This window comes from Salmo salar, chromosome ssa02 (genome assembly GCF_905237065.1).
Source record: "Salmo salar chromosome ssa02, Ssal_v3.1, whole genome shotgun sequence".
Taxonomy (NCBI): domain Eukaryota; kingdom Metazoa; phylum Chordata; class Actinopteri; order Salmoniformes; family Salmonidae; genus Salmo; species Salmo salar.
This window is the reverse complement of record NC_059443.1, coordinates 75,969,442-75,994,161: the sequence shown is the minus strand read 5'-3', so window position 1 is coordinate 75,994,161 and position 24,720 is coordinate 75,969,442. Positions and strand designations below refer to the sequence as shown.

Sequence of the window (24,720 nt, the reverse complement as noted above, 5' to 3'; positions counted from 1 at the left end):
TGTATGTAGATCCACATGTTTTTAATCAATGCTCAACATTTCACCATGAAAATCATATTTTATTCAACACAGGAAAATTATAAGACTTTGATCTTCAATACTTTGGTCTTGTTTATTCAGCAACTTCTTTTCCCTGTAAGAAGAAAGATAGAATATAATGGATCAGTAATAATAATGAACATGATAAATATATGGATAGAATATAATGGATCAGTAATAATAATGAACATGATAAATATATGGATAGAATATAATGGATCAGTAATAATAATGAACATGATAAATATATTATGAACACTTGGAAAGAACACTGTATAATGGAACAAGCATTTTAAGACTCAGTCCTCAGCTTGGATTTTCAACTTTTAAGTACCAGCTTAGTTTGAAATAATCATATTTTTTTGTCCTACCTGACATGTGCTTCTTAGAGATCTTCGAAACAGTTGAGTGAGTGTAAAAGGTCTGTATTGACCTCTGTGAAGACTGAATCATAGGTGGTGTTGATGTGTTCATATCTGAACATGAGTCAGGTACAGGTTTAGAAGCAGTTCTGTACCTTTCCAGAGTCACGGGTCTTGGCTCTGAGCTTGTTGACCTGAGTCTCAGCGATGTCAGCACGCTCCTCAGCCTCCTCAAGCTCATGCTGAACCTTCCTGAACTTAGACATGTGCTGGTTTGCTGCTTCCTCCTGGGTGAGATAAAGAGAGGGAGAGCAGAACATCAGCATTCATTAAATACTTCTTTCTGAAGATAATTATATTTTCGAATGTATGCTTTCAGAGTATTTGACTAAGTCTGTGACTCACCGCTTCCTCAGCCTGCCTCTTGTAGGCCTTCACTTTCATCTGCAGCTTATCTACCAGGTCCTGAAGTCTGCCAACGCTCTTCTTATCCTCCTCAGTCTGTGGGAGAAGAGCAAAGAATCAATGTCCCATACTTATATACACAAACCTACCTGTGTTAGAGTCAAGTGTGTGAAGGATGCACTTTCTCTTACCTGGTAAGTGAGCTCCTTGACTCTGCGCTCATACTTGCGGACTCCCTTGACTGCGTCTATACCTCTTCTCTGCTCGACCTCCACCTCAGTCTCGAGCTCACGCACCTTTGTGAAAAAAAGAAACATATGCATTTGTTTTGCTGGTGAAATCAGATGTAACAAATCTTTGTAAAACAGGTAGAGTGTTCTCCCTAGTCAAGGAGGCACAATTGTTGTCTGTTCCTATGTACTATTTACAATTTTTATTGAAGGGGTCTATAATTATAACAACTTTTCATTATCTCGGTCAGTGGTTCCCAAAGTGGAATTTACATTTCACATGTTATGAATATTGATAACAACAGCAGATTAAACTAACAGGTATCTGTGGAAAATGTGTCCAATACAATGTAATAATATTAACCCACAATTGATGTTCTTAACCCTTAGATGCACAACATGAGCCTGGGAGGCTCACAGTGATATTGGTATCCACAGTACTCCATCACTGATCATTTTTTCCCCCCAACTCAATTCTTCTTGTATTTGTAATATACTGTATATTACTATTATACATTTTGGCATGTATTTAACAGTGTTTAGTTCAGTACCAATATGGCCTCTAGAGGCCGACACTCGCTTGTTTTAATGTTGTGAGGTTGCTTCCACCACAGATAGCACGAGCTCCTCATGGTAGAAACATTTTCTTCGGCAGTTAAGAGACGTTTGCCAAGTAAGTCAAAAGTGAGACAGAAGCACCGAAATTAATTCATTTTGAAGGTAAGTGGGAAAGCACCATATTAAAGTAATGTTTCCAGAGTATGTACATGTGTTTGTTAAGATGTTATGTTGTTTTTTCACGTTTTTATGAACTTATGAAAATCCGCTAACCTACCATCTAATTTAGCCTTCTAGCTGGTAGCCCCACATAGCAACGCTAGCTTCCTAGCAACAGCCTTTTTTGCAGCAGAGTGAATGAGTCAAGTAGCTAGCGATCTAGAGAGAGAGAAATTAAACAATGTATCTAGATGAAGCCTAACAAATGATTACAATGAGATGGATTGGATGCATGTACAGTATATTATACCGTGTGTTGATATTTATTTAACATTTTTATTATTATTATTATGAATGAAATGGCAGTTTAGAATAAATCTGCCAGGACAACTGTACAAGCTTGAATGGAGCAACTAGATTAAGACGTTTGAATATCTTTATTTTAACTTCTTTGGGATAGGTGGCAGTATTTTCACGGCCGGATAAAAAACGTACCCGATTTAATCTGGTTACTACTCCTGCCCAGAAACTAGAATATGCATATAATTAGTAGATTTGGATAGAAAACACTCGAAAGTTTCTAAAACTGTTTGAATGGTGTCTGTGAGTATAACTGAACTCATATGGCAGGCCAAAACCTGAGAAGATTCCATACAGGAAGTGCCCTGTCTGACAATTTGTTGTCCTTCTGTTGCATCTCTATCGAAAATACAGCATCTGTGCTGTAACGTGACACTTTCTAAGGCTTCCATTGGCTCTCTAAAGCCGCCAGAAAGTGGAATGGGGTGTCTGCTGTCTCTGGGAGAAGAACAGCAGCAGAATATGTAAGTGGTCAGCCTGGGGACAGTGAGACTGAGATGCACGTTCACAAGACTACTCCATTTTTTTCTTTCAGCCTTTGAATGAATACAATGTTGCCCGGTTGGAATATTATCGCTATTTTATGAGAAAAATAACATAAAAATTGATTTTAAACAGCGTTTGACATGCTTCTAAGTACGGTAATGGAATATTTTGAAATTATTTGTCACGAAATGCGCTCGCGCGTCACCCTTCGCATAGTGACCTGAACGCACAAACAAAACGGAGCTATTTGAATATAACTATGGATTATTTGGAACCAAAACAACATTTGTTGTAGAAGTCCTGGGAGTGCGTTCTGACGAAGAGCAGCAAAGGTAATCCAATTTTTCTAATAGTAATTCTGAGTTTAGTGAGCCCCAAACTTGGTGGGTGTCAAATTAGCTAGCTGTGATGGCCGAGCTATGTACTCAGAATATTGCAAAATGTGCTTTCGCCGAAAAGCTATTTTAAAGTCTGAAACCGTGATTGCATAAAGGAGTTCTATATCTATAATTCTTTAAATAATTGTTATGTTTTTTGTGAACGTTTATCATGAGTAATTTAGTAAATTCACCGGAAGTTTTCGGTGGGTATGCTAGTTCTGAACATCACATGCTAAAAAGCTGTTTTTTTATATAAATATGAACTTGATTGAACAAAACATGCATGTATTTTATAACATAGTGTCCCAGGAGTGTCATCTGATGAAGATCATCAAAGGTTAGTGCTGCATTTAGCTGTGGTTTGGGTTCATGTGACATATATGCTTGCTTGGAAAATGGCTGTGTGATTATTTGTGTCTATGTACTCTCCTAACATAATCTAATGTTTTGCTTTCGCTGTAAAGCCTTTTTGAAATCGGACAATGTGGTTAGATTAACGAGAGTCTTATCTTTAAAATGGTGTAAAATAGTTGATTGTTTGAGAAAATTGAATTGTGGTAATTTAGTTGGTTTTGTATTTCGCGCCGTGCGATGCCATTGGCTGTTGGCTAGGGGTTCCGCAGGCGGAACGGGGTTTCGCTAGCGGAACGTCTGTCCTCAACAGGTTAAGGTCTTGGCTACAATTCTTCTCAAGTCCACTAAATAAGTGTAACATATTCCCCAAAATGATGATTTTGAACAGAAATGCACCCTGATTTAAGCTTTTAAAACTGCAACATTTTCTCTCCGCCACATGGCAAAATGTGTATAATTTCAAGAAATTAGCTCTAAAATTACAAAATATCATTTCTGTCCAAAGGCAAAATGTGTAGAATAGCTGAACATTTGTTTTAAAACTGCAAAATGTTGTTTCTGAGGCCAAAAGGTGATTTTAAAATGTTCTTTCCCAGGGGCCGAGACATGATTAGTCCAGCCATGCACTGCAGAAGTCGTAGCAAATCCAAAGATGAAGACTTGTCGACAATCCCATTGTGACCTTAGCTAACTAAGCTCATGCGCAGAAACACATCATCGGGTCTAACAGTTGTGCTGAACTGCACATGTTCATGCCGTCAAAAGCACTCCTTTGGTAGAAAATTGTTTTTGATGAAATTTAAAACGTGTTAGTTTGTTACTTTCACTAGGGTGTAGTAATGACAGTTTCAGCTACTTAAAGATGCACTCCATTATCTTAAGACATTGGCTCGAATCTAGGTCTTGCCTTTAGATTTCAAGAAAATTAACAACCAAGGATGAATTTTTCACTTCTCCCATAGACATCACAAACCCTGGTCTGGTCTGAATGGCAAGCATTCCCGGAAGTCTTCGAATGTTGCACCTCAGGGTTTAGAAACACCGTGGGAAAACTAGATGGATGCTATTTTTACTGAACTCTTAGGTAGGAATTTTATTCTGATATTATGAGGGGTCCCTAATGAATTTTCTATCACAAAAGAGGTCCCGTGTCAAAAAGTTTGGGAACCCTTGATTGTGTTAAATGTTGCTGGTTCAAATACCTGAGCCTTCAATGTGAAAAATGTGTTGATGTCCAAGGCACTTAACCCTAATTTGTACCTATCCGGTGTACATGACAATAAAACGTAATTTTTAATTGAGAGATAGAGTCTCCTGTGTAATTTTATATGATCGAATACATGTTCAGCAATCATTCTTTTAATCCACCCTGCTGGTAACTCACCCTGGACTCCAGTTTCTGTAGTTGTTTCTTGCCTCCCTTCATGGCCAGATTCTCAGCCTCATCCAGGCGGTGCTGCAGGTCCTTGACTGTGACCTCCAGGTTCTTCTTCATCCTCTCCAAATGAGAACTGGTGTCCTGCTCCTTCTTCAGCTCCTCAGCCATCATGGCCGCCTGGAATGGTAGTTTCTTTATTTTATTCACCAATTGGCACAAATCATAACATCCCTCTGACATCTTTATTGCGGTTAACCAGCCCAGATACCATTTCCCTTGAGGACAAATCAAATTGATGTAATTCATGTACTCACATCAGTGATGGCCTTCTTGGCCTTCTCCTCTGCATTCCTGGCTTCCTGGATGATGTCGTCCACCTCTCCCTGTACCTGCACCAGATCAGTCTCCAGCTTCTTCTTGGTATTCAGAAGGCTGGTGTTCTGAAGGAGGAAACAAGATGATTTGTTTGACTCTCAAGAGAACATACAAGTCTGAAATTCTGAAAATCTAAAAGCAAGGACTGTCAAATTCCAGGTGTGTGTAAATGTTATTATGGTTGAGTTTCATTTGAAATGGCTATTGACCCATACCTGGGAGTGCAGCAGTCCAACACGCTCGCTGGCGTCTACGAGCTCAGTCTCAGCCACTTTGCGGCCTCTCTCTGTCTGCTCGAGAGCAACTCTCAGCTCCTCGATTTCAGCCACCATCAGACCGTTTCTGCGCTCCACCATGGCTACCTGCTCCCTCATGTCCTCTGCAGCACGGACGGCATCATCAAGGTGCAATTGGGCATCCTGGGATTCACAATGACATACGTTCATTAGGACTTGTGGAAGTAGGGGTGATAGGATGGGTGATAGAAACGTTAATTGGTAAGAATTTACTCAATATCCCTACCTTTCTGCAGTATATAGTTCAATCTATTCAATTCCTCTGTTCTATTATTTTCTACAGATTCACAAACAAATCCCTAGCCATGTTCAGATTTTAGAGCCTGATGTCCCAGTTCCTTTACCTTGAACTGTCCCTGGATATTCCTCAGCTGTTTCTGGGCCTCAGAAGCCATCCTGTTGGAGTGGCTCAGCTGGATCTCCATCTCATTCAGGTCTCCCTCCATCTTCTTCTTCACCCTCAGGGTGTCATTCCTGCTCCTGACCTCAGAGTCCAGGGTGCTCTGCATGGAGTCAACCACCCTCTGGCTGTTCCTCTTGATCTGCTCCATCTCCTCGTCCTTCTCAGCGATCTTCCTGTCCACCTCACCCTTGATCTGGTTCAGCTCCAGCTGCACACGCAGAATCTTGGATTCCTCGTGCTCCAGTGTTCCCTGGACAAACAGAAGCAGTCAGGCCAATTGTGTTCAATATATTTAGATGTAGGAATTAAATATATATGACTACAATAAACTCCAATACAGGGATCATTGGACTGTAGCTGGCGTTGGCTAGTGTAACACTGCTTTCCCATCAAACAGCTGTAGTTTGTACCTCAGCCTCCTCCAGAGCGGTCTGGATCTCAGACTTCTCTGTCTCCACGGTCTTCTTGGCCTTCTCCAGCTCATGGATGCTCTTGCCAGTCTCTCCGATCTGCTCAGTCAGGTCAGAGATCTCTTCTGACACACACACACACACACACACACACACACACACACACACACAGGAGCAGTTTAGACTTGGGAGATTTTCAGTGGATATCGCCAATGTACTGAAGTTAACATTGAATCATAATAACAGTTAATTAATAACTAGCACTTCATATGGTCTGCAAATCTAATTGCCCTCCGCATCCTTTGGTTGTTGAAAGGAATAGTGATCACAGGTTAAAAAATCTATATATTTTGATCTGTACATGAAAACTCTGAAATTGTGTAATAGTAGTTTTGATGATTGCAGTTCCTTCCATTTTCAAAACACTAGTCAAACATGAGCCAAAAATAACTGCTGTCAAATGCTTACGTTGCAGGTTCTTGTTCTCTCTCTTCAGAGTCTCCAGATGATCCAGAGCCTCCTCGTATGAGTTCTTCATCTTGAAGAGTTCAGTGCTCATAGAGCGAGCCTCCTTCTGAGCTCCTTCCAACTCAGCCTGACCCTCCTCATACTTCTGCTTCCACTCTGCCAGAACCTAGGGGAATCCATGGGATTGTCTTTAGAAGTCATTGATGAAGAGTTTTGAATCTGAAATATGCTACAATTAATCATATATCAGACAGAAAATATCACCCTAGGGTGAAGTTTCTTTGTTTTCACCTTGTCAAAGTTCCTCTGCTTCTTGTCGAGGTTGGCGGCCAATGCGTTGGCTCTCTCAACGTCAATCATGAGGTCCTCCACCTCTCCCTGCAGCCTCTGTTTGGTCTTCTCCAGGGAGGCGCACTTGGAGTTGGTCGCCTCAATGGTCTCCTCGGCCTCCTGCAGACGCTGGGCCAGCTTCTTCCTGTTGGACAACAAAGGGAGGTTTAATGAGCTGAAACAAATGTTACAATACATGTTGATGTAACATTTTCTCAGAGCCCCTACCAACCTCACCATCAATACCCTATATTTTAGTTTTTGCTGATCCGTACGACTCACTTGGCCTCCTCCAGCTCCTCTGTGCGCTGGATAGCATCAGTTTCATACTTAGTCCTCCACTGAGCCACCTCACTGTTGGCCTTGGACATGCCGCGTTGCAGCTCTGCCTTGGCCTCCTGCTCCTCCTCAAACTGCTCCCTCAGGAGGTCACAGTCATGGCGGGCAGACTGGACACCGTGGGCCAATGCGTTTTTAGCCTGTGAGAGAGAAATACAAAGAGAGATTGGAGAGAGTCAAACAAATTATAGTAGAACTCTCTGAGGATGGTGTCATCACCATGTTTATGAAGATATGTCTTTAAACCAGAGTTCTCCAACTGGCGGGGTGCGATTTTTATTCGGCCCCTCAAGTTTTCTGAATAAAATAATATTTTGGCGTGGGGGACCATAAAAGACTGTAAAAACACCTACAAATCTGCTCCAAGTGATTTTAATTTTGGAAATCTGTTCCAAAGTATTCCCATGCACAACAGACAGATATATCTCATCAGAGGCGTCATGCTCATAGGGGGCATGTGTCCCCTCAGATTTGTCCTACTGTTGTTTCTCTGTAATATTACTAGCTATCTTGCAATTTTATGAAGTTGGCTTTAGTCAGCCCGATACTGTAGGTTCCCAAAATCCCAACCTCATAACCTGCTACCAAGAAGGCATTTTAGGCTATCAATCAAGGTAGAGTGGCTAGCTAGTCTAACTATCTTAGCTGACATGCCTGCTAGAAAGGCTGGTAGACTTAAGAAAAGCAAGCAATAACTAAATGTACTGAATAAGACTCAAAGTCCTTTCAATCTTTTACCCAGATTTTAGCAGAGATAAAGAGAAGCATATTTAATTTCTTTAAACAAAATAACCACCAGTCAGGAAGACACAGACAGCTGAAGAGGTATGCTTAGATATGTCGAAAAACAGAAATGGTTTTTACAATGAATTAAGTATAACGATTATGGCTATAGATTGCAGGAAAAAGCTGTGTCAGGTGTTTGAAAAATGCTAAAATCTCCAACCTCAGGACCACCCCCCCAGCCACCCTCATGTACTTTGTGACCCACCAGATTTTTGTTTTAGGTGCATGACATCACTGTATGTGATCGCATGCAAATGTAAGCAAGGTTTGAAATGATAATGTTTTAGTCAAATATTATATCTGTTTGTGCTTCTTGCATTCAATTGGCAGTCTACAAATTATATGCAATTATGTCCTGACCGTCCGCTCAAGAAAATAATCATCACGCGGCTGAATCTAGTTGAAGATCCCTGCACTAAACTCTGGGGTCGGTGGAGTCCATTTTGGGTCACTTACCTTGACCTCTTCCTCAATCAGCCTCTTCAGCTCCTCCACCTGCTGAGTGAAGGCCTGTTTTCCTCTGGTCAGCTGAGACACCAGGGCTTCCTTCTCCTCCAGCTGGCGGCCAAACTCACCTGCAGGGATAGAGGGACATCTTGTTAATGAGGTCTCTGTTTTCTAAGATTGAAAATGTATTTTAATGTATCATAGGGCAATGTTGTTTGGTGGTGAATAGTACAATAGAAACTATGTGGACCAGTGGAGGCTCCTCAGAAGAGGAAGGGTAGGACCATCCTCCTTGGTGAAATTTAGATAAAATAAAATTGTGAAACATTAAAAAAGTTATATAAAACTATACAAAATATATTCACGTCACCAAAAAATTGATTAAAACACAATGTTATGCAATGAAGGTCTACAGTAACCTCAACAGCACTCTCTAGGGTAGCACCATGGTGTAGCCATGTTTCCATTCAACAGCTAGTTTCCATCCTCCTCGGGTACATTGACTTCAATACAAAACCAAGGAGGCTCATGGTTCTCACCCCCTTCCAGAGACTGAACTGAGATGTTGTCCACTCAATCAAAGGACTAGCGAATGACGATTTTTATCGCCTGATCACAGACAGCTGATGTGTTTTGCACTGAAGTCCAGAAGGGAAAAGGTGAGACGAGGAGAGCACGTAGATGCGAGAAGGAATTATAGAATGAGCAAAATGATCATGCTGTTTGTATGTGGCTTCTATGAAAGTGAACTGTGTTTGCGTGTGATCAGGGTAGTATTCATTCCACCGATTCCGTTGAAAACCTTTGTTAAACGGAAGCAAATGGAACAAAATGAGGATAAACGTACCTGAATTTGTCCAATAGAAACTCTTGTTTGCAACTGTTGGACTAATGATTACAACCTAGATTAGCTATATGCAGGCAAGAGTGTGCAAGGCAGTATAGAATGTGTCACGGTCTCTCATCTCGATCACTCAAATTTTTCTCCCGACCTGTGCACATACATTGTAAACTGTCATTCATAGGCTAGGTTGTAGCAACCTCATGATAGGTCTAGGGAACATTTGAGTATCATGTAGTATTCTAAACCTATCGATGTTACATTGAGCTGGGTGAATCGAATATGAAAGAGTCATCCAATATTCTGTAATAGAAATAAGGCCAAGCTCCTAAAATAAAAAAAGAATCTTAAACATCACCGACCGGCACTAATGTGGACTATGGACATAAATCCCCAAAACATGTTATTGTGTTCTACTGAAGTAAAGCATTAGTTTGTTGTTCATTGCTGATGGTACCATTTTCTGTCAGGAGTCTGGCCCTCTGTCCGCTGATGTCGTTGACCTGCCGAACATTCTCATCATTCTTAGTCTTGAGCTCACTCAGCTGGTCCTCAAGAGTACGGCACATCTTCTCCAGATTGCCCTGTTAGTGAAACATGTTCCATCATTACTTTATATATGTGACTCCTGTCAACTTCAGTTCACTTGAATGGTAATGTAGTTGACCCTCCTCGACACTGCTTGACCAAATCATCACTACTCACCTTAGCCTTGGCGACGGCCTCCATGTTGCTAGAGAGGTCATCAATCTCCATCTTGTATTCGCTCTTCTCCTTCTCCAGCTTCTGCTTGACGCGCTGCAGGTTGTCGATCTGCTCCCCGAGCTCAGCCACACTGTCGGCCTGCTTCTTGCGCAGAGCGGCGGCTGTGGCCTCATGCTGCAGGGTGGATTCTTCAAGATCACGACGCAGTTTCTGGAATTCAGCCTCACGCTTCTTGTTCATCTCAATCTGAGCAGCAGTGGCTCCTCCGGCCTCCTCCAGCCTCTCGCTGATCTCCTCAAGTTCCCTGGAGAGATCAGCCCTCTGCTTCTCAACCTTAGCCCTGGCAGCACGCTCAGCCTCAATTTCCTCCTCCAACTCCTCAATACGGGCCTAGAACAGGGGACAGGAGCAGGGGGGATGAACACTACAATACAATTGAACCTCCCAAAATAATAATAGTATGTGTACTTTGCATAAATGTGTTTAATACAAAGACAATTAATATATTCAGTAGACAGTGTCCAATTTAGGAACCGAACTACCATTTTGAAGCACCGTCTTTACAACGGTAAGAAGCACTAGCAAGAAGCACCATCTTCCAACCTATTCAGCCATCAGAAGCCACCGGGAAAAATTGTGTGCTACCTGAATAATGTTTTTCAAGTCTTTGCTTTTCTGTTCTGGAGCTTTGTACTTGGGTGAGTCTGGAGCTTAGATCCCTAGATCCTGTACTGTACCTGGAGTTCCTTGATCTTCTTCTGCAGCTGAGCTCCCAGAGACTGCTCATCCTCAATCTTGCTGAGGAGCTGAGTTGTCTCAAAGTCCTTCCTAAGAAAAACAAATATGCCGACAGCAGAGTTAGTTTTGGTTCGATAGTGTAAAGGGAGAGTATTATACCATTCACATTGCTTTTAAAGGGATACTTCAGCATTTTGGCAATGAAGCCCTGTATCTACTTCCCCAGAGTCAGATGAACTTGTGGATACCATTTTTATGTCTCTGCATCCAGTGTGAAGGAAGTTAGAAGTAGTTTTGCAAGCCAATGCTTACTAGCATGCTAGCAGTTACCATAGACTTCCGGTCATTGCGCTAACAGTTAGCAACTTCAAACTGCATGCAGAGACATAAAAATGCCATTCACGAGTTCATCTGGCTCTGGGGAAATAGATAAAGGGCTTCCAAAATCCTGAAGTCTCCCTTTAAGAATCACATGAATATGCTGATTCACAATTACAATAATTAGCCAACAACAACAATTAAAGCAGATAATACTGTAGTAATTTGTTTGTGTTTACTTCTTGATTTTCTCATCAGCTTGCTGCTTGTCATTCTCCAGGTCCATTATGGATTCCTGGGCCAGTTTCAGATCTCCCTCCAGCTTTCTCTTGGCTCTCTCAAGATCCATACGGAGCTTCTTCTCTTGCTCCAGCGAACCTTCAAGCTAGAAGATAAAAAAAAGTATATTCTTCAAATCTAAACAACTGAAGATAATATCACCTTACATACTATCATGGCCAAAATGTCCAACTCCACTCACGTCGTCCACTTGCTGTTCTAGCTTGGTCTTGGCCTTGGTCAGAGTGTTGGCTTTGTCCTCCTCTGCCTGCAGGTCATCCAGTGTCTGCTGGTGGGCCTCTTGGAGGGCTTTCTTCTCCTTGGTCAGCTTTGCAACACTCTCATCCATAGACGCCATCTCCTCTGTCAGGTTTTTAACCTGTAAATGGCCACAACATAATTATACTTCACCATAAACGGGAGATTTAGTTTATTATATATTGCATTTATTTCAATTAGATTAGAACTGCATCAACAATTACTGTACTATAGATTCAACACTAGATCAGTGTTCACCATGCCAGTGTACTGCACGGAAGTCATAAATGAGGGGGAGCAGAACATACCCACAATACAACTTGAATTCCATTTATGTTAAGCTATGTTTTGAGTTGATTATTGTTTGGATTATTGTTTGGTTAGACTGTCTATGGTAAGACACAAGACCTTGTTTTCAGTGGCGTGCTTCTCCTTCTCCACTTTGGCCAGGGTGAGCTCCAGGTCATCAATGTCCTTCTTCAGCTCAGAGCACTCATCCTCCAGCTTCCTCTTCTTGGCAGTCAACTCAGCATTGATCTCCTCCTCATCCTCCAGCCTCTCGGTTGTCTCTTTGAGTTTGGCTTCCTGCTGGATCTTGCTCTTGATGAGCCCCTCACACCTTTCCTCAGCATCGTTCAGACTCTCTCCTTCCTGGTTTCAGAACAGGAGAAAATATCAGCTGCCTAACTTTGTGTATGAAAATACAGACTTCATTTAGTCAATATGTCGGACCAAATCATGAAATATATAAATAACATGGGCAATGACAGTGTGCGTGTGTGTGTATGTTTTTGTGCGTGTAAATGTGCCCTTATGTAGGTCGTTGCTGACTCACAGATGTGACTTGGAGCGCCAGGTCATTCTTCTCTTGCGTCAGGGCCACCAACTTCTCCTCCATTTGCTTCTTTGTGGACAGAGCCTTGGCCAGGTCTGCTGTCATCTTCTCATAGTTCTCCTTCATGTTGGCCAGCTCCTTCTCAGTCTCAGCGCTCTGCAGCAGGGGCTTGATCTTGAAGTACAACTTCATCCATGGCCAGGTTTTCACATTCATGAATGAGCGGATGTTGTACTGGATGGCGTAAATTGATTCTCTGGTCGACAGAAAGGATGGAGTGGCATGGTGAGTGACATCCCACTGGGCACAGACGTCAGTTCAACATCTAGTTTTGATTTACATTTGGTTGAGTTGTCAACTAACGTGAATTCAACGTGAAATCGAAGTCGGAGTCGAAGAACAACAAATCCTCTGCCCCTTTTGTATACAGCTGAGGAATCGGTGTAGGGAAATGTAACCCATCTTAAACTCATAGACAGCTCTCTAGATGCAAGGACTGACAGGTCATGCATGCTAAGCTCAACAAGTATTTGATATTTTAAAAAAATGAATGGGTTCATATCACAAATTTAAATGACAGTTGAACAGCCAAATCCCAAACTGCAGCTATAAAGCTAGAATCCTTAGTTGCTACATCTATTTCTGGACTAAATGAATTAACCCAAAAGCTTTAGTAGACCATTATAAGATGTACTTTCTCATTCTGAACAACTCACAGCATATACAGTATGTAATCATAATGCATTAGATACAGCTGGGTGACAGAAAGCTTTGCCAAAATGTCTACTATTCCTCACCTCCTCTCCATCATCTTGCTAAACTCTCTCCTCATGAGGAATCCACGGCTGAGAGCCTGGACCATGCCGACCAGAGTGGCCAGCTTCTCGTCTCTCATCTCCTCCAGGACACCCAGCAGACCGGCTTTGAAGAACACCTGAGGCACAGGTTAACATGGTCAATGGAACCACAGATGGTGACAGATAGAAAGGGTTGAATCAAAAGAGGGGAACAACACCACTAGATTGATTTAAACAACATTAACTTTGCTGCAATGGTTACAAACAAACCATGGGATAGGTTGTTTCTAAGTTGTTAGTTATTGTACTGTTGTACAGTGCCTTCAGAAAGTATTCACAGCCCTCAAATTTGTCCAGCTTGAATTTAAAATTGATTACTTTGAGATTTTGTGTCACTGGCCTACACACAATAGCCCATAATGACAAAGTGGAATTATATTTTTAGACACATTTTTCAAATTCATTAATTTGAAATTAAAAGCTGAAATGTCTTCAGTCAATAAGTATCCAACCACTTTGTTATGGCAAGCCTAAATAAGTTCAGGAGTAAAAATGTGCTTAACAAGTCTCATAATAAGTTGCATGAACTCACTCTGTGTGCAATAATAGTGTTTAACATGATTTTTGAATGACCACCTCATCTCTGTACCCCACACATACAATTATCTGTTAGGTCCCTCAGTCGAGCAGTGAATTTCAGACACAGATTCAACCACAAAGACCAGGGAGGTTTTTCCTATGACTCGCAAAGAAAAGCACCTAATGGTAGATGTGTGAAAAAAAGACATTGAGTAACCCTTTGAGCAGGGTGAAGTTATTGATCACATTTTGGATGATGTATCAATACACGCAGTCACTACTAAGATATAGGCATCCTTCCTAACTCACTTGCCAGAGAAGAAGGAAACCTCTCAGGGATTTCACCATGAGGCGAATGGTGACTTTAAAACAGAATTTAACGGCTGTGACAGGAGAAACTGAGGATGGAGTAACAAAATTGTAGTTACTCCACAACAGTAACATAAATGACAGAGTGAAAAAAATGGAAGCCTGTACAGATTAAAAATATTCAAAAACATGCATCCTGTTTGCAATAAGGCACAAAAGTAAAACTGCAAAAGAATGTGGCAAAGAAATGTACTTTAAGTCCTGAATACAGCGCGTTATGGCAAATACAACACAACACTGAGAACCACTCTTCATTTTTCCAAGCATGGTGGTTACTGCATCATGTTGTAGCTATGCTTGTCATTGACAAAAACGAGGGAGTTTTTTTACGATAAAAAGAAACTGAGTAGAGCTAAGCACAGGCAAAAACCCTAAAGGAAAACCTGGTTCAGCCTGCTTTACAACAGACACTGGGAGACAAATTCTCCTTTCAGCAGGACAATAAACCAAAGCAGAAGGCCAAATATACACTGGAGTTGTTACCAAGACGACACTGAATGTTTCTGAGTGGCCAAGTTCCAGTTTTGACTTAAATCGGCATGAAAATCTATGGCAAGAATTGAAAATGGCTACATTGAATGTTTCTGAGTGGCCAAGTTACAGTTTTGACTTAAATCGGCATGAAAATCTATGGCAAGAATTGAGTATGGCTGAAAACAGACACATCATCTAGCAATGATCAACAACCAGCTTCACAGAGCTTGAAGAATTGTTTAAAGAATAATGGTCAAATATTGTACAATCCAGGTGTGGAAAGCTCTTAAAGACTTACCCAGAAAGGTTCACAGCTGTAATCGCTGCCAAAAGGAAGTCTAACATGTGTTGGCTCAGAGCGTTGAATAATCAAGATATATTAGTGTTTTATTTTTCATAATTGTTTTTTACAAATGTTCAAATTTTTCTTCCACAATGATATTAAAATATTTTGTGTAGCTCATTGACAATAAATCCCAATTAAATCCATTTAAATCCCAACTTTTCACACATTTTTTTTGAAAAAGTAAAGGGGTGTGAATACTTTCTTAAGGCACTGTTGATAAATAATGTACAGAGATCCAGATAACTGCAGCCATACCACTCTAACACCATGCACATGATAATGAGTTTAGTTTCTCTTCCAAACTTGTAATGAATGACTTTGAAGATTTTTTTTTACATTAGTTAAATGAAGAAAAAGCATTAAAATGATGGGTAGACCAATTAAAGAGATTTTAAATTATCATAGTAGTTGTGTTTTGTCATCTTTTCCTGTGGGTATTTGACTGACCTTGGTGTGTCCAAACTTGTAATCTTCGTGATTCACATCAATGGATCCAAGCAGCTTCTCAGAAGCCTTCTTGTTGTCCATGAACTGGCCCTCAGGGATGACGCTGGCATTCAGTACTTTGTACCTAAATGAGAAGACAGTTTTAAAGTATGTCAAGTTGAATTAAGTTGGATATATTACATAAAAGGTAAGACTATTCTGATGCTGGGAAAACAATTGGAACAGATCTTTCTGTGATTGTGCGTCTGTGCAGTTGTTTGTGTGCCTGTACCTCTGCTTGAAGTCAGCATAGATGATTCTGCTGGGGAAGCCCTTTCTGCAGATCCTGATACCCTCCAGTACGCCATTACACCTGAGCTGGTGGATGACCAGGAAGTTCTCCATCAGACCTGGTAAAACAAACCAAGTCTCTTTTAATACTCATAAACAGGTTAAAGATTGGGATTGTTAAAGTCACTGATACTGTATTGATAAGATCACCTTTTACATAATTAACTCAATATTTCTTTTACCTGGAGTCTTTGACTCATTGGGGATCAGGCAGCGCACAAAGTGAGGATGAGTGCTCCTCAAATTGGTCATCAGCTTTTGTAAGTTCTCCTGTAAGGGGATAACAAACCATTTTCACAGAAATCATTTATGATAATCAATGCAACTTTTGAAAGACTGAATATGCAGATTTCAAAAGCTCACCCTGAACTGGGAGGACACAGTCTGCATGGAACCACCCTTCTTCTTGCCTCCTTTCTTGGCTTTATCTGTTTAAATGGGGAAAAGTTAAAGATAACTACAAAAGTACATTTCCTAGAGGGGGTGGAATAAATAGAATTATAATAAGAGTATGGAAGAAATCTAGAGTGGTCTTGTCTTCAGCAAACTATAAACCAGATAATCGCTGGTTAACTTCACACTTATCTAGAGGCAAATGCTGCCAATGAGATTGTGTAGAATAACACCTATTGTATGAGTAAATTAACCCAGTAATGAAACGTGATACATTGAAAGACTTTAAAGAAAATTGTCACTAGTGCTTAATTAAATCATTTGACGTGATGCTAGTCTTACCCTCAGGTGGTGCAGCAGGATACAGGGCAGCCAAAATTTTGACTCCTGACTTCCCGTACAGTTGACAAACTGAGTCGTTCAGGGGGTCCTTGTTCTTCTCCAGCCACCCAGTGATGTTGTAGTCCACAGTACCGGCGTAATGCACCAGGGAGAAGTGGGCCTCTGCCTTGCCTTTGGCAGGCTTGGGCTTCTCAAACGCCTTTGTTTTGCCAAGATGCTGGGAGTACAGCTTGTCCTTGAAGGTAGTGTCTGAAGACTTGGGGAACATGCACTCCTCTTCAAGGATGGAGAAGATGCCCAATGGCTTCACAAAAAGAGATGTATATCAAATTAGTGATATTTACACTTAGATCACATTCATTCCTTTAGTAAACATGCTATTATAGGATTATATTCATTTAGAGGCACATAATAGGAAACATATTGAGATCTCAACAGTCAGATACATTTTACCACTGATAATATCTCAAACAGAGCTACCTAATGGTCCATTACAATCTTCACAGACAGCTTACCTTCTCAATAAGCTCAATGCAGGCAGCCAAGTCCATGCCGAAGTCAATGAAGGCCCAGACGATTCCCTCCTTCTTGTACTCCTCTTGCTCCAGGACGAACATGGTGTGGTTGAAAAACTGTTGCAGTTTCTCATTGGTGAAGTTGATGCACAGCTGCTCCATGCTGTTGTACTGTTGATGGAGTTTTAAAAGGGATCATTTCATCATACAAGGCTGTAATCAATCTGAATCACAACTAATTGTCTTGTTCTGGTCTCATACTCACATCAAAGATCTCAAACCCGGCAATGTCAAGCACACCGATATAGAACTGCCTTGGATTCTTGGTGTCCAACATCTCATTGATACGGATGACCATCCACAAGAACATCCTCTCATAGATGGACTTGGCCAGAGCACTGACTGAGTTATTAACCTGCAATGATTATACCTCAAATTAATACATGAGATATTGACCATGTCCAGTGATAAGGTGATGATAAATTTGGGAAAACAACAACACTACTCAAATAAAGCAATGCACTCTCCCCAAAATTATTCCGGTCCACAGATAATGGTAAATGCTTTGTTTGGCTTTGTTTGGCCTTACCTGAGGCACAGTCTGTCCCTTGGTCACATACTCATTGCCGACCTTCACTCTGGGGTAGCACATAGCCTTCAACATCTCAGCTGAGTTCAGGCCAAGCAGGTAGCCAATTTTATCAGCCACTGAAGAGAGAACCAACAACAACAGATTCAGCACACAAGATCACTTGTTTCTGATGTCAAACTGGCAAAATAGTTTGTCCAACTTCTTTGTAGATTAGGTTTTGATTCACCCACATCCATCATTTCAAATCATTTGTGGAGGTTGTACTTTATCTCCTGCCTGATTTTCATGTGGCATTGTCTGTCTTAGGGTTTCTGTTTCTATGTATGGGACTGGGAATGGGACTAATACTTTACATATTGTATATGTTTTTAGAGTGGGCTCACCCTCTGTGCTGTCTGGCTCGGCCTGCTCCTCACGTTGCTTCTGCTTGAATTTCAAGTTGCCATGGTGCAATACAGCTCCTGTCAGCTTGTAGATGCCAATCTTCTCATCGTTAGTGAAGCCCAGGATTGTAATGGCATCCTGGCATTAAAGATGAAGTACAACAGTGATGAACTGAACAGTAGTTTTGGTCTGTTACACTACAGTTCTGTGCTGCTTACTGCAGAACAAATGGAATGGATAGATTTGACTCCTGGCCAACACATTAGTAGATGGCAACACAAAATCTGTTTTACACAGTTCCACAGGGCACTTAGTGGAGCTCTCTTGTGGATGTCTTAAATGTATGTGCCTCAAGGTGAAGTGTGAAGGCATGAAGAGTTCCTTGAGGCACATGTCTAACTAACACAAGGCATTTAGAATCAAACAGAAAATACATGAAAATTCCCAGCTGCCACCAAGTTGGATTTTCACAGTACATTCAGTGTGTATGGTGGTCCTACCAATTCTATATCTATAGTTTGGTTAACCCTTTGTTTGACTCACATCTGTGGCATCCAGCTCTTCCTTGTCGTCGATGCTGGCCACAGCGATCTGACCCTGGCTGCACATGGGGAAGTCGTAGGGGTTGGTGGTGATGAGTGCCATTTCTGTGGAAAATGGACAACAGCTTGTCAGTTAAATCTCTTAGAATTCTGCTGTCCTACCTTTACAGTATCTCTCCCTCCTTTACTCAATAGATTGTCTCAATGATACATGTTGTATATAATAAATAGCATCAAAAGAGGAGACTGAGACTTGTGGACTAGTGCATCACAGTGCATTACTTTACAGATATTTCCCAAAGACCTGACCTGTGTCTAGATGCCTTGTTACCTTGGATGTAATCATTGTAATAGCATTAATAGTGTGGGCTATGACATTTTTTAAAATAAGTTCCACAGATGGGAGTGGGAATATTTCCCCTGAAACTCTACTTTGTCGTACCAACTATGTCAGGTTTGTGGCCTGTCATCATCTGGAAGAAGATGTGGTAGCCTCTCTCATCGGGAAGCTGGAAGGACACTCTGGACTTCTCCAGCAGGTCTGAGGGTGAGGGTGAGGGTGAGAGTGTGAGTGAGGGTGAGAGAGGGAGAGAGAGAGAGAGATTATAATATTAGATAACATTTGTCTATATGATCTCCAAAAAACAACTGTGTGAATTTAGGAAAGCATTGAGAAACAATCAAAACCAACTCACAGGTCTCAATGTCAGCTTTAGCCAGTTTACCACCTTGGAAGTGAATCCTGATGAATTTACCCTATAGTAGAGCATGGGGGTTAAAAATAGGTAAACAAAATAAATCTAAACTTTTACTTTGATAGACCCCTTTAAATGTTACAGTTTGTTGGACATCTATTGATATGACAATAGGGAATTACTGAATTACATTTTTTCAATTTAAGGTAACTTCCACAGTATGCCCTTCATACTTACAAAGCGAGACGAGTTGTCGTTCCTCACTGTCTTGGCATTACCGTAAGCCTCCAGCAGAGGGTTAGCTGCAATGATCTGATCCTCAAGAGACCCCTGATTGAGACAAACACAAGTTGCTCAGAAACTGGTAAAACACATTTTTATTGATTGATCACATTTCTTGAAACATGATTCAACCAAACTGAAATAAAAAGGCAATCATAAGAACAACCTACCTGCATTTTGCTGGGGTCTACTTCCTTCTTCTTCTCTCCAGCAGACACTGCAATGGTGGCGAAGTACTGGATGACACGCTTGGTGTTGACAGTCTTTCCTGCACCGGATTCTCCTCTGGTTTATATGACAGAGAAAGAGGGGGTTTAGTTACGTTTGAGTGTTAGATTGGCTTTCACTAAGAAATAGCATAGATAAATATACTGTTAACCTGTGTTCTGACATGTCTTTAACAAATACTCCTTCTCATCGACTTGTTATTACACATAGCCTAATGCTCTAATCTAGTCATAATGTCATGTATTTCATCACACCAACTGACCAAACTTATTACAATAGAAACACTTTCTCAAGTGACATTTTAGTAAACAACTTACGTAATCAGGACAGACTGGTTCTCCTTATCTGGAACCAGAAAACATATTGCTTATCATACTCAAGCAACATTATGGGGACATTATTTCATTCATAGCATCATGAATTTAATATCTTATATTATTTTATTATTTTATATATTTTAATATATTTTAATATCCATCCATCTATCCATTCAACAAACCATCCATCCATCCATCCAATCAACCATCCATCCAATCATCCATCCATCATCCAATCATCCGTCCATCCATTCATCCATCCAACCATCCATCCATTTATCCATCCATCCATCCATGACAGCTCGTACCAATCAGCATGAACTGAAAGGCGTTGTCAGAGACGGAGAAGATATGGGGTGGAGCCTCCACCCTCTTCTTCCCTCTGTAGGCGTTGACAACCTCTGTGTCGTACACTGGGAGCCATTTGTAGGGGTTCACCGTGGCACAGAAGAGCCCAGAGTAGGTCTGGATGAATAATTAAATTAGGGGATTAACAAAATCAGATTTATGTGAGGATGTGGGTGTACTTTGGTATACTGATGTGGGTCTACTGTATTGATATGTTTTGGTTTCTACCATTCATTTATGTGTAGTACTGTATGTGTGTATTTATTAAGTTCGTGTGTGTGTGTGTGTGTGTGTGTGTGTGTTTGTAATTGCAGGTTTCTTACATAGATCATCCATGCTGCATAACGCTCTTTGAGGTTATACAACACAGACGCTTCATTCAGGTAGGTCATCATGGCCATGTCCTCAATCTTGTCGTATTTAGGGGGGTTCATCTCGTAGATGTCTGCATCTTTGAACTCTTTTCCTTCCTGAAACAGTCAGACATATAGATTACACGCAGATCAAACTGGACAGGACTGAATGCTTTTTGTTCATTTAAATACAAGTTGAATCTTTAAAAAAATTCATATCCTCATTTAATCCAACTACTTTGTTATCACCCACTGACAAATATCTGGTGATTCCTGACTAGTCAATATCAAAAAATCCTTGCCATTTTTAAGTAGCTGCGTTAAAGATGATGTGTTTGAGGTTATATTCTGCTTACAAAAAAGAAGAAATGCTTCATAATATATATTTTGTTAAATATTTTATATTGCAATGTTTTTGATAATTTCAATGATTTTTCAAGAAATTGAGTAATTGCACAAACTTGAATACTTTTCAGATCAGCCTTACCTCCTTAGTGCCGTCAGGTTTCGTGACTGTCACAGTACACTTCCCATCGGCCCTGGCAGTGACTAAACCCTTAAGGTACAGCTCCACCTTGTCTGCCACATAGCAGGCGTTCTTTGAATCAAAGGGTGCGGCTTGTGCCTCCATCCGCTCCTTCTCAGACTTACGAAGGTATATGGCAGCTTTGCCGTAGATTTGCATCTCCGCGTCCGTACTCATGGTGACGGATCACTAGGAAAGAGATGAAACAAGAAACATGATTGACTCTGTGGTGCTTCCTCCCCAGTCAACAGAGTTAGGTGAGTGGTATCTCTCTCAGAATATTCTCATCACTTTTATGTGAAGAGTCAAACCATGTCTCACCTTCTTTTTCCCCTCCTACAAATGAATGTGTGCTTCTTAGAGGACCCTGTGAAACATAAGGTGATGTGTAAATACACAAGTCTAAAGCAGTGGAAGCTGCTGAGGGGGAGGGCGGCTCATAATAATGGCAGGAGCGTAGCAAATGGAATGGCATCAAACACCTGGAAACCATGTGTTTTATGTATTTGATACCATTCCACCTTTTCCTCTCCAGTCACTACCATGAGCCCATCCTCCCCAATTACGGTACCACCATCCTCCTGTGGTCCAAAGCCTCATCATTTTGTCCTCGAAGGGCTAGAAAGCATTTGTCTCAATCATTACAGCCATGTCCAATTCAACTTTTATACCTTTATTTAACTAGGCAAGTCAGTTAAGAACAAATACTTATTTTACAATGACAGCCTATCCAATCCCTCCCCTAACCCGGGCAACGCTGGGCCAGTTGTGTGCCGCCCTATGGGACTCCCGATCACAGCCTGTTGTGATACAGCCCGGAATCGAACCAGGGCCTGCAGTGACGCCTCTAGCACTGAGATGCGGTGACTTAGACCAGGTCGCAGTTGCAAATGAGAACTTGTTCTCAACTAGCCTACCTGGTTAAATTAAGGTGAAAGCAAGACTGCTGTGCCACTCAGGAGCTGAGGTGCCACTGGTAACTTTCACTTTCCTAATGACAACACACTTTACTACAATTTTTTTATTTGATTAAAATGAATTCCACTGAAAACCCAGTTACATTCTAGACCCCTCAATTTACAAACAAATGAAAATTAGAGATTTAAAGTAAAACATTTAAAGTAAAAAACAAATGTTACATTTGATTGCATATTGTCAAATCTTACAAGAGACATGCAGAAGTCACTTCAAACAGTGCAGTTAGCTACTGCCTCAGATGCTGAGTGCAAAGATGAGACAAATGTAAAAATATAAGGAGGTGTAGAGGTCTTACCACAGAGGAAGAAGGTATCTGACTTATGGATGTTGGGGCCTCAGCCTCCTTATATCTGGTTGGAAGTGCTAACCAAGCAAAAGTTAATTATGGACCACTCTGGGAAAGGAAATGAATTGTAGGAGAGACCTACCCCCAGACCTGTGTTTCTGTCTCTCACTAGCACCTCCCACTTGCAGGAGCACCACACTTCCATTACATTACTTTTTAATGTCGTAATTGTCTGAATTGAATTTCACTGAATTTACTTCAGCAAGATTTCATTACTAATTGTTCTAACAATATCAAAAGTTTGATTTATCAAATTGATTTCAATGTTACTACCACTGAACCTCATATACTGTAATGGACTGAGTCCATGTTTCCCCACTACCACTAAAATAGTTTTCATTAAATCTAATCTGACCTTATTTAGTTCCATTTTAGTGGCATTAATCCTCATCAACAACTTTATATATATATATGTTCACCTGTTATTTATATTATTTAGCTTGTAAACACATCTGTACTGTCTCCTCACCTCATGCTTGTAATGAGGTTGGCTGTTACCCCGTGCTTTGCTTAGTTTGATGTATCACCCTGGTGGAACCATATTAAATGAATATTTAAAAGATAGAATGGAACTATTTCAATTTCAGTTCATAAAACTTTAAAATTGAATGTGTCGTTTTTATCTACAGTATGATATATTGAAGATGCTGGAGGCTTGTTCTATTTGTCTCACATTTCAGTTGGTTAACACTTATGACTAACATAACACCAGTACAGTATTTCAATAATCTTATCCACTCATATTGCTGACAGCGAATGAACTGCCTCAAACTTTAATTACACTCTGAAGTTAACCGCTTAGCAGCTGAGAAATGTATTGTGAAGAACAGTTATGACTGTCTGTCAGGTAGAACAGGGAAGCATGTCAACTCTATTCAATACATCTCTATCAGCAATGTTCAGAACATTTGAACTCCCTAAATACACCCTGTTTGTTCAGGTTCAGTGTCCACCCAGCACATCAGTACAAGAAGCCCCATATCTGCTGGATACACTAGTTGAGCAGGGTGACCATCTGGAAGGATCCCATCAAGGCCTTTTCATTTCTTGGACTGTGCTGTCATCTTCACTTCAGTCAAGGTTTATTGTTTGGTATATCTGCCAACACCGCCAAATTCTGGCACAGATGCCACTGTTATTAGACAAGATATTTACTTGACGTGTTTGTAGGTTGAGAGAACATTAGCACCATGCAGACTAAACGTTTATGTCATTAAGTTATTTTTATGTGCAAAAATGGAATACGTACACCTGCAGGGCCGGCTCCAAGCATAAGTGACCAATGCGGTCAATAGGGGGCCCCAGGGGTTGCTAGGGGGATTCAGTCAGGGTCTCAACTTACTGTTAAGAGTTACAATAGTGTAATAAGGTGCAAGTTATAAATGTGATTGTGCATCAGCAGTTTTTCTCTTGTTATGTCAGTTACTGACAATCACTCAACTATACATGTCAGATAAAAAAAAATTGATTGGTAAGTTAGTCTAGCCAGCGATCTAAACTTGTAGTAATCATGGCCAAATACCGACCTGGCATGTGGGGCATGTGCCGAGGACCCCTGAACTCCAGGGGGGCCCCTATTGATTTTGTTAATCAATCTCACTCAGATATCATTGACGTAGAATAAATCATGGCAAAATGTGTAGAATTGCAAGAAATTGGCTTAAAAGAGCAAAATAAATTCTCTGGCCCATGGCAAAATGTGTCGAACTGGTAGCCTAGTGGATAGAGCATTGGACCAATAACCGAAAGGTAGCTGGATCGAATCCCTCAGCTGACAAGGTAAAACTCAGTCGTTCTGCCCCTGAACAAGGCAGTTAACCCACTGTTCCCCAGTAGGCTGTCATTGTAAATAAGAATTTGTTCTTAACTGACTTGCCGAGTTAAATAAAGGTAAAAAAATCTCTCCACCGAAGGAGAAATGAATAGAATTTAAGGAAATTAGCTTAAAAGAGCAAAACAATTATCTCTGCCCCATGTCTAACAGTAAGCTGTGCCGCA

At 40.9% G+C, this 24,720-nt stretch overlaps 1 protein-coding gene across 1 annotated transcript; it reads right to left on the bottom strand.

Annotated features, from left to right (window-relative positions):
• Positions 1-22,781, bottom strand: LOC106595831 (myosin heavy chain, fast skeletal muscle). The gene is made up of 41 exons (XM_045710195.1): positions 22,672-22,781; positions 21,720-21,765; positions 21,360-21,587; positions 20,843-20,989; positions 20,480-20,636; positions 20,172-20,199; positions 19,797-19,911; positions 19,582-19,674; positions 19,345-19,405; positions 19,092-19,190; positions 18,651-18,754; positions 18,107-18,245; positions 17,721-17,839; positions 17,397-17,546; positions 17,132-17,302; positions 16,617-16,920; positions 16,245-16,309; positions 16,064-16,151; positions 15,823-15,940; positions 15,552-15,675; positions 13,337-13,473; positions 12,540-12,795; positions 12,113-12,355; positions 11,649-11,825; positions 11,407-11,552; positions 10,849-10,939; positions 10,112-10,501; positions 9,864-9,990; positions 8,575-8,693; positions 7,276-7,472; positions 6,955-7,138; positions 6,664-6,829; positions 6,196-6,320; positions 5,727-6,035; positions 5,302-5,505; positions 5,026-5,151; positions 4,718-4,888; positions 998-1,102; positions 807-902; positions 557-688; positions 1-133 (listed from the first exon to the last, which is right to left on the bottom strand). The coding sequence occupies exons 3-41, from the start codon at positions 21,573-21,575 to the stop codon at positions 113-115; spliced, it is 5,820 nt and encodes a 1,939-aa protein (XP_045566151.1). The 5' UTR covers positions 21,576-21,587; positions 21,720-21,765; positions 22,672-22,781; the 3' UTR covers positions 1-112.
• Between the last annotated feature and the right edge of the window lie 1,939 nt (positions 22,782-24,720).